Source organism: Bos javanicus, chromosome 7 (assembly GCF_032452875.1).
Source record: "Bos javanicus breed banteng chromosome 7, ARS-OSU_banteng_1.0, whole genome shotgun sequence".
Taxonomy (NCBI): domain Eukaryota; kingdom Metazoa; phylum Chordata; class Mammalia; order Artiodactyla; family Bovidae; genus Bos; species Bos javanicus.
Window position 1 is genome coordinate 17,671,834 of NC_083874.1, and position 12,344 is coordinate 17,684,177.

Below are 12,344 nucleotides of genomic sequence, written 5' to 3' on the forward strand. Positions count from 1 at the left end.
ATAATTAACACAGGATTTCTTAGCCTTGAACAGCAGTCCCCAACCTTTTTGGCATCAGGGACTGGTTTCGTAGAAGACAATTTTTCCATGGACCAGGGCGGGTCGGGGGAAGGTTTGGGGACCATTCAAGCACGTTACATTTCTTGTCCACTTTATTTCTATTACATCAGCTCCACCTCAGATCATCAGGCATTAGACCCTGGGGGTTGGGAATTGATCCCTGGCCTTGAGCCCTATTGATATTTGGACCAGATAATTCTTATAGTGGAGGGAGACTGTCCTGCCTGTGCACCTTAGAATGCTCAGCAACACCCACTTACCAGATGCCAGTAGCACACACACACACACAACATTTAGGCATAACTAGGACATTGCCAAGTGTCCCTGCCCTGTGGAGAACCACAAAATCGGAAGCCACTGGTGAGAACTGTGAGGCCCCAGCCCTTCCAAGGGCCTGGCCAAACCCACCCCTACCCTGAAGTCGCCAGAAGCCACAGAGGACGTGGAGGCTTCCTGGGATGTCAGAGCGGGAGGCTGCCAGCAGAAGCCGACCCCAAGAGGGGCAGCACAGGAAGTCTAGCCCAGTGTCACAATAATAATTGTAATACCAATAGCTACAACTTATTGATCACTCTGCCGGGGGGTGGGCTTTCAGACCCTCCCAACTGCCTAGTGGGCAGGCATTCCTGACGGCTCCATCTTGGAGGAAATTCAGCAGGGGGAGGCCAAGTGGCCTGTGCAAGGTCATGTACTAATTACCAATGCAAAGGCAGGGCGATGACTTGTAATAAATTGTAACAATGGAACAGGAGGGTGCCGAGCTGGGGGGAGCAAGGCAGCCCCCCACCTCGGAGGGGCCCTCTATTCCCCTGCAATCTGTAATCCAGCTATACGTCTTAATCACTGATGTTCGACCCCAGGCGACGCTGAGGATGACCCCACCTGCGACAGACTCAGAGCCCAATAGAGGTGTCCAGGGGGAGTGCACAGTCCCCCCACCCCCCGCCCAACACACACACACATACCTCCGTCGGCTTCCAGAAGCATCCGCAGTCGAATATGGAAGGCAAATCGTGGTTTTACTTACTACGCAGCTTCAAGAGAAGTCCAGCAGGAACCGACCGCCTCCCACCTCCCCAAACAGCCGGCTCCTCTGGAGCGGCCAGTTCGGCCCCCACCACGAGCCCTCGTGGTTAAGGCGAGCGTTTCTGGAGAATGACAACGAAACGGGATGGGAAGGGAGGCTTGGGCCGGGGAAACTGAGGCAGGGTCTTTCGCGGCGGGGGCGGGAGCGGGGAGAGGCTGAATCTCCCCGCTGCATGTTTACCGGGCTCTCTCCCTCCCTCTCGGTCACCCCACCCACCTCCCCACCCAATCCCGGCAAATCCCAGATTGCCAGGCCGGGCTGGCGGCGGGAGGGTGGGACGGAGGGAGAGGGTACTGAGGGCGCCCGAGAGGCCTCGCCCCCACTGCCCGGATTTGGGGGTAAAAGGGGGTCCAGAGCATCCCCACTCCCGGGAGGTCTCTAGGAGGCAGGGGAGGGATATCCTTCCCTCCCTGCACCCTCCGTCCCGGGGCGGGACCAGGGGGCGGAGCGGGCCAGTGACCGGGCCGTGACGCGAGCCCCGCCTGCTCATATAGAGGCGCCCCGGGGGCGCAGAGACTGTGCTTCGCCGCCGCCTTCGCCGCCGCAGTTCGCAGCATCAGCACCAGCGCCAGCGCCGCCGAGTCCAGCATCAGCGCCACAGCCATGCGGGAGATTGTGCACCTGCAGGCCGGCCAGTGCGGCAACCAGATCGGAGCCAAGGTGCGCGGGGGGACCGGGCCCTGGAAGGACGCCGAGCGCAGTCCACTGAGCCCCGCAGCACTCCTCCACTGTGGGGGGCCAGGTCCCCTAGGAAGCCAGCACCCCAGGGTCGGTGGGGGAGGGGCGCGAAGGGCAGGGCCAAGCTGGGAAACAAAGAACTGATGGGGGTGGGGCCCGGCCTTCTGTCCGCTCGCCACAGCTGGCTTCACAGCTGGCCCGCTGGCCCCTCCACAGGCACAAAGAGACCCCGCCCCTGCCCACGGCAGCAGCCAGGGAAAGCTGCCCCCACCGGCCGTCTTGGCTGGGGTGTTGAATCTGCTTCACCCCGCCCCCACCTCTCCCTACTTGCTGCCTCATCCTCGCCTGCCCACCCTGCGACCCGGTCCCCCACTCACCTTGCTGGGGGACAGGTGGCAGCCAGGGAGGTGATTGGGGATCCTGAGCTCAGGAGACGGAGGTGGGGGAAGGCCTGGCCATTGACTCCCCCTTCTTGGTCCTTTCCACCTCCCCCTTTCTAGTTTTGGGAGGTAATCAGTGATGAGCATGGCATTGATCCCACGGGCACATACCACGGGGACAGTGACCTCCAGCTGGAGAGAATCAACGTGTACTACAATGAGGCCACTGGTAAGGGGGCAGAGGCACCTGGCCAGAGTGGGGGTGGAGAGGGCCTGGGAGGGGACTGGGTGCTGGTTCCTGGAGTTGACCAAGCTGCTGTCCATCTGCTTCTCTGCAGGAGGAAATTACGTGCCCAGAGCTGTCCTGGTGGACCTTGAGCCAGGCACCATGGACTCTGTCCGCTCTGGCCCCTTCGGCCAGATCTTTCGTCCTGACAATTTTGTGTTTGGTGAGTCACCATGAGGCACAGGCAGGGAAGTGTCCCCCTCCCCCCAATTCTTTCACTTCCACATGCTTGGTGAAAATTTTCCACCTAGCATCTGGACTGAGGAACTCAGAGGCCAGTGGGGAAAGTGGATACACAGGCCACTGTGGGAATCCAGGGGAGGCCTCTGACACAACAGGCGAAGTGCAGGGTAGAGAAGGCTTCCCAGAGGAGGTGGCATTTTAATTTAACCGATGGACCTGAGCCAGACTGCAGCGTTCAGATCCCAGCTCTGCCACTTCATGCAGTCGACAAATACTTATTAAGCACCTACTGCATACCCCAGGCCCCACTGTACCCACCCTGGGAATATAGCCAAGAACAAAACAAACAAAGCTCTGTCCACCCCTGCAGCTGACATCTTACTGAAGGGAGCTGGGAAGATAAATAAATGGGAAGAGAAGGAAAAAAAAGCCAAACTCAATCACTGATTGAATCCACTGGGTGATTTTGGACAGGCCCTACAATCTTCCTGTGCCTTAGTCTCTTGATCCTTAAAACAGGGTTAATACAGAGACTTACTTTTCAAGACTGTGAGGCTTAAAGCCACTAATATGTATAAGGAACTCAGAACAATGCATAGCACAGAGGAAAAAATACATAAGCATTTGATGTTTTGTTGTAGGTTTTATTATCTGTATCACTCTTAATGATGTCTTCAGCCTAAAAGATAAGTGGGACTTGGGCTGACCAAAGGGCAATGAAAAGAGGAAAGGTGTGCAAGACAGAGGGAACAGCATAGGCAAAAACAATGGACACATTTGCAGCCCTCAAGTTCAAGGGCATGCACACACTGAACAACCTTCTAGGAAAGCTTTCCTCATACTTCTCAGTCAAGCTTCCCAGGGACTTCCCAGGTGGCGCTAGGGGTAAAGAACCCACCTGCCAATGCAGGAGACACGAGAGACCTGGGTTCAATCCCTGGGTCGAGAAGATCCCCTGGAAGAAGGCATGGCAACCCACTCCAGTATTCTTGCCTGGAGAATCCCATGGACAGAGGAGCCTGGCAGGCTACAGTCCATAGGGTTGCAAAGAGCCAGACATGACTGAGGCAATTTAGCACATGTACTAGGTCAAGCTAAATGCACATGCCCACATGACTTCAGAGCCCAGGCTCTCCCTCCCCCCAGCACCTCTCCTCCTTAGTACACAGTAGTTTAATCTGGAGTCTAGGGATTGACAGGACAAGCTGTGTGACCTTGGACAAGTGACTTCCCCTCTCTGATTTGAGAAAGATTCAGGAAGATAAAGATGATTCTGTGTGGGTAGGGCTCACAATAAGTCCTCAGGAAATGGCTATGGAGAGACTGCATGAGATTGGCCAAAGGATGTGAGGGATTCTTGGATGATCAAGGGTGGCTCCAGTCGGGCCAAAAGATTCTGTGGCCTCTGAGAGATAAGGTAGGGGGAGGTGGTGGTAAAAGTGTGGACGCAGGAGCCAGACCACCTCTTCAAATCCTTTTCTTTTGGAGGAGGTGACATTGGACAGAGACCTGAAGAGAGTTTCAGTCATGGGAATACCTGAGAAGGAGAGCATTCCAGGCAGCGGCAACAACATCAGCACGTGCAATGGCCCTGGGGCAGGAACAGTGAGGAGGCCTATGTGACTGGAGCAGGGAGGAGGGGAGGACAGGGAGGGGATGGCGCAGGTTGTGTAGGACCTTGTGCGTTGCTGGGGAGACTGGTTTTTATCCCAGGGAGATGGGAGCCCTGGAGGGGCAGCGGGCGGAGGAGGCGTGGCACCTGACGTGGGTTTTCACAGGCGCCCTCTAGTGGCATCAAGGAGAACAGATTGTGGAGAGGTTGTAAACTGCTGCTGGGGGAAAGTCAAAGTGAAGTCGCTCAGTCGTGTCCGACTCTTAGCGACCCCATGGACTACAGCCCACCAGGCCCTCCGTCCGTGGGATTTTCCAGGCAAGAGTACTGGAGTGGGGTGCCATTGCCTTCTCCGTTAACAGTGGCTAGGCATATTATATTTACTTGGAGCTGGTGTACTTGGTGACAGCCTTAGTGCTCTCGGACACGGCATGCTTGGCCAGCTCCCCAGGTAGCAGCAAGCGCACGGCGGTCTGGATCTCCCTGGATGTGATAGTCAAGCGCTTGTTGTAATGCGCCAGGCGCGATGCCTCGCCAGCCATACACTCGAAAATGTCGTTGACGAAGGAGTTCATGATTCCCATGGCCTTGGACGAGATGCCGGTGTCCGGATGGACTTGCTTCAGCACCTTGTACCTGTACACGGAGTAGCTCTCCTTGCGGCTGCGCTTGCGCTTCTTGCCATCCTTCTTCTGGGCCTTGGTCACAGCTTTTTTAGAGCCCTTTTTAGGGGCAGGAGCAGATTTAGCCCGTTCAGGCATGTCTATAATGACAACACCCAACAACACAGAAAGATCTTGAACCAGTGCAGAAGCCACTGTTCTGATCCAGATGGGTGATAAGGGGACTGGACCAGGTTGGAAGCAGAGAAGGGGGCAAGAAGAAATATTACCGGTTCACAAAAATAACAGCTGACAGTCTAATCCTAATCCTTGTCCTCTGGAGCTTGCATTCCCCTGCAAGATTACAGACAATAAGCATAATTAATAATTAAAAAAAAAAGAACAAGTTTATCAGTGCTATGGAGAAAAATCAAGTATGGAAGAGGAATTAGAAATGGGGAGGATTTGCAGTTGTATAGATTGGTCAGGCAGAGCCTCCAAGTCCTAAAGGAGGGAAAGAGGGAGGAGCCATGTATGTATCTGAGGGAACAGCACTCCAGGCAGAGTGTACAGCCCATGCCAAAGCCCTTGGCAGGACCAGGCTCAGTGTGTTGGAGGAACAGCCAGGAAGCCTATGTCTAGAGCGGAATGAGCGAGGGGGAGAGAGGGAGGAGGGGAGGGTATTGGGAGGGTCAGTGGACCACAGAGGTCATACAGGACCTTGTGGGACTCAGGGAGGACTGGAGCTTTTACTGAAAAAGAGAGGAAGTGGGGGTGGTTTTGAGCTAAGGTGGAACATGATTTAAGTTTCATCAGAATCCTTCTAGCCAGGATTTCCCTGGTGGTCCAATGGCTAAGACTCCATGCTCCCAATGCAGAGGGCCCAAGTTCAATCCCTGGTCAGGAAACTGAGATCCCACATGCTGAAACAGACTGTGCAGCCAAATAAATAAAAATAATTCTTTCCAGAAAAAATATCCTTCTAGCTGCTGGGTGAAGGGAAGCAAGGATGGAACTCAAAAGAACAATTCATAATGGATAGTAATAATAATAATTTTCTTATTACGATTTAACTACTAGATGACTGGGGGTGGGGTGGAGCGTGGGATTTCCCCATATCAGCCTGGGTGTCCCCTCCCTTTGCTTCTTCAGGCCAGTCTGGAGCCGGCAACAACTGGGCCAAAGGCCACTACACAGAGGGCGCTGAACTGGTGGACGCCGTCCTGGATGTGGTTCGGAAAGAGGCTGAGAGCTGTGACTGCCTGCAGGGCTTCCAGCTGACCCACTCGCTGGGCGGGGGTACAGGGTCTGGAATGGGGACTCTCCTCATCAGCAAGATCCGCGAGGAGTTCCCCGACCGCATCATGAACACCTTCAGTGTGGTGCCCTCACCCAAGGTGTCAGACACGGTCGTGGAGCCCTACAACGCCACCCTGTCCGTGCACCAGCTGGTGGAGAACACAGACGAAACCTACTGCATCGACAATGAAGCGCTGTATGACATCTGCTTCCGCACCCTGAAACTGACCACCCCCACCTACGGGGACCTCAACCACCTGGTGTCGGCCACCATGAGCGGGGTCACCACCTGCCTGCGCTTCCCGGGCCAGCTCAATGCCGACCTGCGCAAGCTGGCCGTGAACATGGTGCCCTTCCCACGCCTGCACTTCTTCATGCCCGGCTTCGCCCCACTGACCAGCCGGGGCAGCCAGCAGTACAGGGCACTGACCGTCCCTGAGCTGACCCAGCAGATGTTCGATGCCAAGAACATGATGGCCGCGTGCGACCCACGCCACGGCCGCTACCTGACCGTGGCCGCCGTCTTCCGGGGCCGCATGTCCATGAAGGAGGTGGATGAGCAGATGCTGAGCGTGCAGAGCAAGAACAGCAGCTACTTCGTGGAGTGGATCCCTAACAACGTGAAGACGGCCGTGTGCGACATCCCACCCCGCGGCCTGAAGATGGCCGCCACCTTCATCGGCAACAGCACGGCCATCCAGGAGCTGTTCAAGCGCATCTCAGAGCAGTTCACAGCCATGTTCCGGCGCAAGGCCTTCCTGCACTGGTACACGGGCGAGGGCATGGACGAGATGGAGTTCACAGAGGCCGAGAGCAACATGAACGACCTGGTGTCCGAGTACCAGCAGTACCAGGACGCCACGGCCGAGGAGGGCGAGTTTGAGGAGGAGGCCGAGGAGGAGGTGGCCTAGGGCGCCTCCATCACTTCACTTCCGCACCCTACTAGGAGGCTAACCTTTGACCACCAAGAATCCCTGCTTCACCTCCCAGCCTGACTCACCTCTGACCCTACAACCTTGCACCTCTTCCCTGGGCCAACCGTTGACCTTTGAGCCCCACTTTATCCCCGCCCTTGAGCTCCCCACGTTGAACACACCCCCCCTCATGAGCCCTGCTTTTCACTTCCGACCCCACAAGTCCCACCTTTAATTCCGTGATCCCTCCTTCACCCCTGACCTCTCCACCTTTGACCTCCCCTTAAGCCCCTCCACCCCCCTTTACACCCACAGACCTATAAACCCTGACTTATTTGCCCCCTCCCTCTGAGCCTCTCCTCTTCTCCCAATGTGTCTCACCTTTTACCCCACAAGCCCCACCCAGCCTCTAATCCCTGCTTCTCTCTGGATCCCCTGAGCCCACTTCTCTAAATTCACTCCCCTCAGCTCCTGCAAACCTTGGCTTTTCAAGGGTGCTGCTGGGGAGAAAGAAGCCCTGGAGCATGTGGACAAGAGAGGCTGTTCCCTGACCTTCCCCACTGCCTCACTCTCAATAAATTAATTGTTGTCCTGCCATGTTTCTGCCAAGTGTGTTTTTCGTCACCCCTCCTCTCCCTGTGGGATGGAGTTGGGAGCTGAAGGGACTTTTAATCTGGGGATGGACAGTGATTTCAGAGTCAGACCGGGTTATGCTACCAACTCACCCTCCAGTGTTGAGCAAGATGCTTGCCCACTCTGAGCCTTGATTGCCTCACCTGTAAAATGGGCTCATGTTTCCCCCCCATGCCACACCTCAAGGATTTTTGTAAGGACTCAGGGCACAGTACCTGGTACTGGGTGGGTGCTGAGTGATGGAGGTGCCACCACTCTCTGTGGGGCATCTTGCAAGTATGGAACATTGCAGGGGGAACCTCTAGGAAAGGGTGCCAGGGAAATGGCAGCCATGGGTAGTGCCTCAGGGGCAGTCCTGCCAGGGAGATGGTCACTAACACTGTGAAACACTTTTATGGGCCTGATACATGTCTTATAACCCTCACACCAACCCTGTAAGATCTGAGCTTTTAGAAAATTCCCTGGTTCTGGATGGAGTTTCTACCAATGAACCTAGTCAGGCTTCCCTGGTAGCTCAGCTGGTAAAAAAAATCTGCTTGCTATGCAGGAGACCCCGGTTCAATTCCTGGGTCAGGAAGATCCCCTGGAGGAGGGCATGGCAACCCACTCCAGTATTGCCTGGAAACTCCCCATGGACAAAAGAGCCTGGTGGGCTACAGTCCACGGGGTCGCAAAGAGTCAGACATGACTGAGTGACTAAGCACAGATAGCACAATGAACCTGGTTCCCCTGATTGGGGAACTAAGATCCCACAAGCTGCATGGCATGGCCAAAAAAAAAAAAAAAAAGATCTGAGCTTTTAGACAGTGTTATCAGTTAGCCTTTGCTGCATACAAACTAACCCCCCCAAAATTTAGGGGCTTAAAACAACAGCAATTTTTTATTTTGCTCCCAAATCTGCAATTTGGGCAGGGCTTGGAAAGGTAGCTTATTGGTGCTCCCTGTGGCATCAGCTACAGAATCTTCTTTGAGGCTGAGGGGTCTCCTTTCAAGGTGACTGACCCACTCACATAGCCACCAAATAGATTTCTGGGGGCTTAGCAGGGGCGGGTAGAAGGAGGGTGTTGGGACTTCTCCATGATCTGCCTGGGCTGGGTTCCTCCAACAGCAAACATCCCATTGCATTTTTCTAACAGCTTTAGAGGTCACTTGCTGTCCTGAGGACTCCTAATTAAAGTGTTCACAAAGGCCTGTCCAGGTTCCAGAGGATAGGTTGTAGAAGAGCATGTGGAACAGAAGCTACAACTATGACTATCTTTAGAAATTCCAATTTGCAGCACAAAGTTTCTTGCCCATGATCCCTTGGTTATGAAGTGGTGACCTGGGATTCAAACTAATAGTTTAGGTCAAGAACTCTGATTGCACTTTATCAGGCAGTGTTCAGTGTGGGAGACTCTAGGCATATTAAGCAGAAAGGGATTGGATACTCAGCAGGAGGGCCCTGCTGAGCCCCCAGGCATCCACTTGGCAGCTGTGGGAGTCATTTAGAGTGAGGATTTAGGGGCTTACAACATCTCTGGAGGGGCTGAGAGAGAGGGTTGTAAGCCAATGCTGCTTAAATTTGATGTACAGCAGAGTCACGAGGGACTTCCCAGGTGGCGCTAGTGGTAAAGAACCTGCAGGAGACATAAAAGAAGTGGGTTTGATGCCAGGGTCCGGAAGATCCTCTGGAGGAGGGCAATGGCAACTCACTCCAGTATTCTTGCCTGGAGAATTCCATGGACAGAGGAGCCTGATGGACTACAGTCCACAAGATCGCATAGTCGGACATGACAATGAGTGACTCAGCACAGCACAGCACAGAGTCAGCAGGAAAGGTTTGCATGAACACAGCTTCCTGAGTTCCACCTTATAATCTCTGATTCAGTAAGGGGCAGGGGGAAGGGGAGAAACTGCATTTTTAACAAGCTCCCAAGTGATGCTGATATTGCTGCCTATGAGGCCCTCTTTGGTGTAGCCCTAGAATAGGTTGGAACACCACCCTGGGAGCTGCTTCCTCTGCAGACTGGAGAATCAGAGGGCTGCCACCGGAAATAACTGAGTTAAAAAACGCCACCCCAACACTCACAAAGCCACAGAGATAGGTCCACTAGGACACTGAACAAAATTAATTAAAATGAACTTTAAACTATTTTTAAATAATTAAACACACACACACACTGTTCTGTCTCACTTCTACAATCCAGATCTCTCAGGAGCATTGCTCAAGGGTAGAACCTAATCAGCATCCAGAACCAGAGCTGCAAAGAACTCTGGGCAATGTAGTTTTCCCCCCCAGCTTCTGGTACACACGAAGGCAAACTAGGAGAGAGAGAGACAGAGAGAAAGCGAGGGATGCTGAAAGCCAACCAACTTTCCCCACCCAGCTCTTCCACTGGACCACCAGCTCCGGATGGGGCCCCAGCCCCCTCCCTGCGTCCCACTACAGCCAGGAGGAAGACAGCCTGGGAAATCCAGCCTGCAGCCACCCCCATCTCAGCAGGCTCAGCACATCACTGGATGGTGGACCAGAAAGATGATGAACTAGGCAGCAAGCTTGACTGTCTTTATTATCCTAGATATAACATGGCCACAGAAAAACTCCCTATTATTGTTGTCTAGGCACCAAGTCATGTCCAACTCTTTGCATCCTTGTGGACTGTAGCTCACCAGGCTCCTCTGTCCATGGCATTTCCCAGGCAAGAATACTGGAGTGGGTTGTCATGCCCTCCTCCAGGGGATCTTCCCGAGCCATGGATCAAACCCACATCTCCCAAGTCTCCCTCATTGCAGGTGGATTCGTTACCACTGAGCCACCAGGGAAGCTCTTGTAAAGCAATTATCTTCCAATTAAAAATAAATTTTTTTAAAGTAAAAGATTAAAAAAAGAAGTCAGCCTTGATTCATTGTTTTCTAGACCCAAAACATTCTTCAGATCTTTTGCTGAATCCAGTTGTCTCTGTCTCCAAAATGTGTCCTGAATTTGACCCCTCCTCTCCTCCCCAACCCACTCCAGTATTCTTGCCTGGAGAATCCCATGGATGGAGGAGCCTGACAGGCTCCATGTGGTCACAAAAAGTCAGACCTGACTGAGCGAGTTCACTCCTCCCATCTACACTCCGGTCTAAGCCGTCATTGTTGTTCACCCAGTCAATCCCCTTCATCACTTCCCTGGGCTCTCCGCTGCCTGCCACCCCACCCCCACTCCCACCTCCGCCCCCTCCCCCTCCCCCTCCCCTCCCCTCCCCTCCCCCTCCCCCTCCCCCAGTGTGCAATGACCTCCTCCCAGAGCACTCAGAGGAGCCTTTGTATGCAAATAATAACCCTCCCACCCACGACTCCCCTCTTACTCAGACTGAAACCTAGACTTCTCACCTTGGTCTCTACTCTGATGATGACAACTTCATCACCTTCCTCCTCCCTCCTAAAGATGAAACTACAGTGGCCTCTATGTGCTCAGCTCAACGCAGCTTCAGCGCCTTTTCACATGCAGTTCCTCCTCCTTCTTCCCCAAGGTGTGCACATGGCTGGCCCCTCCTTCTCCGCCGGTTTCAGGTCAAAGGACACCTGCTTAGAGCAGCCTTGCCCTGGCGACTCTAAATTATACCTAGTCACTCTCCCTCCGTTTTCTCCTTTCAGGTGTTTCCCTGATAGCACCTATCACTAACGCAAATTATCTTGTCTATTTCTAGTTTCTTTTGTCTGTCCCCTTCCCACCCCACTGAAAGGTAAGCTTCAAGGAACCTTGTCTACATTGCTCACCACATGTATAGACCAGCTTATGCAACACAGACATTCAGTAATTATTAGCTGAACGAAGGAGCAAGCGAATCAATGAGACCACAACAACACTATGAGGTGTATTCTTTTCTTCCTTTAAAAAAAAATTAAAGATGTATGGGGCTTCGCTGGTGGCTTAGTGGTAAAGAATCTGCTTGCCAATGCAGGAGACATGGGTTCGATCCCTGGTCCGAGACGATCCCACATGCCACAGAGCACCTAAGCCCATAAGCCATAACTACTGAGCCTGTGCTCTAGAGCCCGGGAGCCACAACTATGGCAACTAGACAGTGGCTCCTGCTCACCACAACTCGAGAAACAGCAACGAAGACCCGGCATAGCGAAAAATAAATAATAAAGATGTATGATAAATAAAGTGTATTCCTTTATTTATTGGCTGCACCACGTGGCTTGTGGGATCTTAGTCCCTGACCAGGGTTTGAACCCCGGCCCTCCACAGTGAAAGCACAGAGCTCTAACCACTGGAATGCCAGAGAATTCCCATGTTTTCTCACTTTCAAAGAAAGGAGACAGGGATGTCCCTGGTGGTGCAGTCACTGGGACTCTGATTTTACGGCAGGGGTGAGGTTCAGTCCCTGGACCTGAACTTTGCCTCCTGGGCAGAAATTCAATCCCTGAGCGGGGAACTAAAATCCCACCAACCACGTGGTGACCAAAAAAAAAAATTTTTTTTTTAATTTTTAAAATATTTATTTGGCTGTGTTGAATCCTAGCTGTGGCACATGGGATTTTCACTGCGGTGCATAGACTCTCTAGATGTGGCTCTCAGGCTCAGTAGTTGTGGTGTGGGGATTTAGTTGCTCTGAGGCAGGTGGGATCTTAGTTCCCTG

General features: G+C 53.4%; 2 protein-coding genes across 2 annotated transcripts; one reads left to right on the plus strand and one right to left on the minus strand.

The window, feature by feature from the left end:
• The first annotated feature begins 1,634 nt into the window (after positions 1–1,634).
• TUBB4A (tubulin beta 4A class IVa) lies at positions 1,635–7,698 on the plus strand. The gene is made up of 4 exons (XM_061422450.1): positions 1,635–1,807; positions 2,326–2,434; positions 2,544–2,654; positions 6,041–7,698. Exons 1-4 carry the CDS (start codon positions 1,751–1,753, stop codon positions 7,096–7,098), a joined length of 1,335 nt encoding a protein of 444 aa, XP_061278434.1. The 5' UTR covers positions 1,635–1,750; the 3' UTR covers positions 7,099–7,698.
• LOC133250796 (histone H2B type 1-C/E/F/G/I-like) lies at positions 3,236–11,443 on the minus strand. The gene is made up of 2 exons (XM_061422453.1): positions 11,089–11,443; positions 3,236–5,242 (listed from the first exon to the last, which is right to left on the minus strand). Exon 2 carries the CDS (start codon positions 5,045–5,047, stop codon positions 4,667–4,669), a length of 381 nt encoding a protein of 126 aa, XP_061278437.1. The 5' UTR covers positions 5,048–5,242; positions 11,089–11,443; the 3' UTR covers positions 3,236–4,666.
• Positions 11,444–12,344: the final 901 nt, after the last annotated feature.

Coding starts and splice junctions, on each gene's coding strand:
- TUBB4A (XM_061422450.1), top strand. CDS start 1,751: ATGCGGGAGATTGTGCACCTGCAGGCCGGCCAGTGCGGCAACCAGATC. Junction 1,808..2,325: donor GCAACCAGATCGGAGCCAAG/GTGCGCGGGGGG, acceptor CCCCCTTTCTAG/TTTTGGGAGGTAATCAGTGA. Junction 2,435..2,543: donor GTACTACAATGAGGCCACTG/GTAAGGGGGCAG, acceptor GCTTCTCTGCAG/GAGGAAATTACGTGCCCAGA.
- LOC133250796 (XM_061422453.1), bottom strand. CDS start 5,047: ATGCCTGAACGGGCTAAATCTGCTCCTGCCCCTAAAAAGGGCTCTAAA.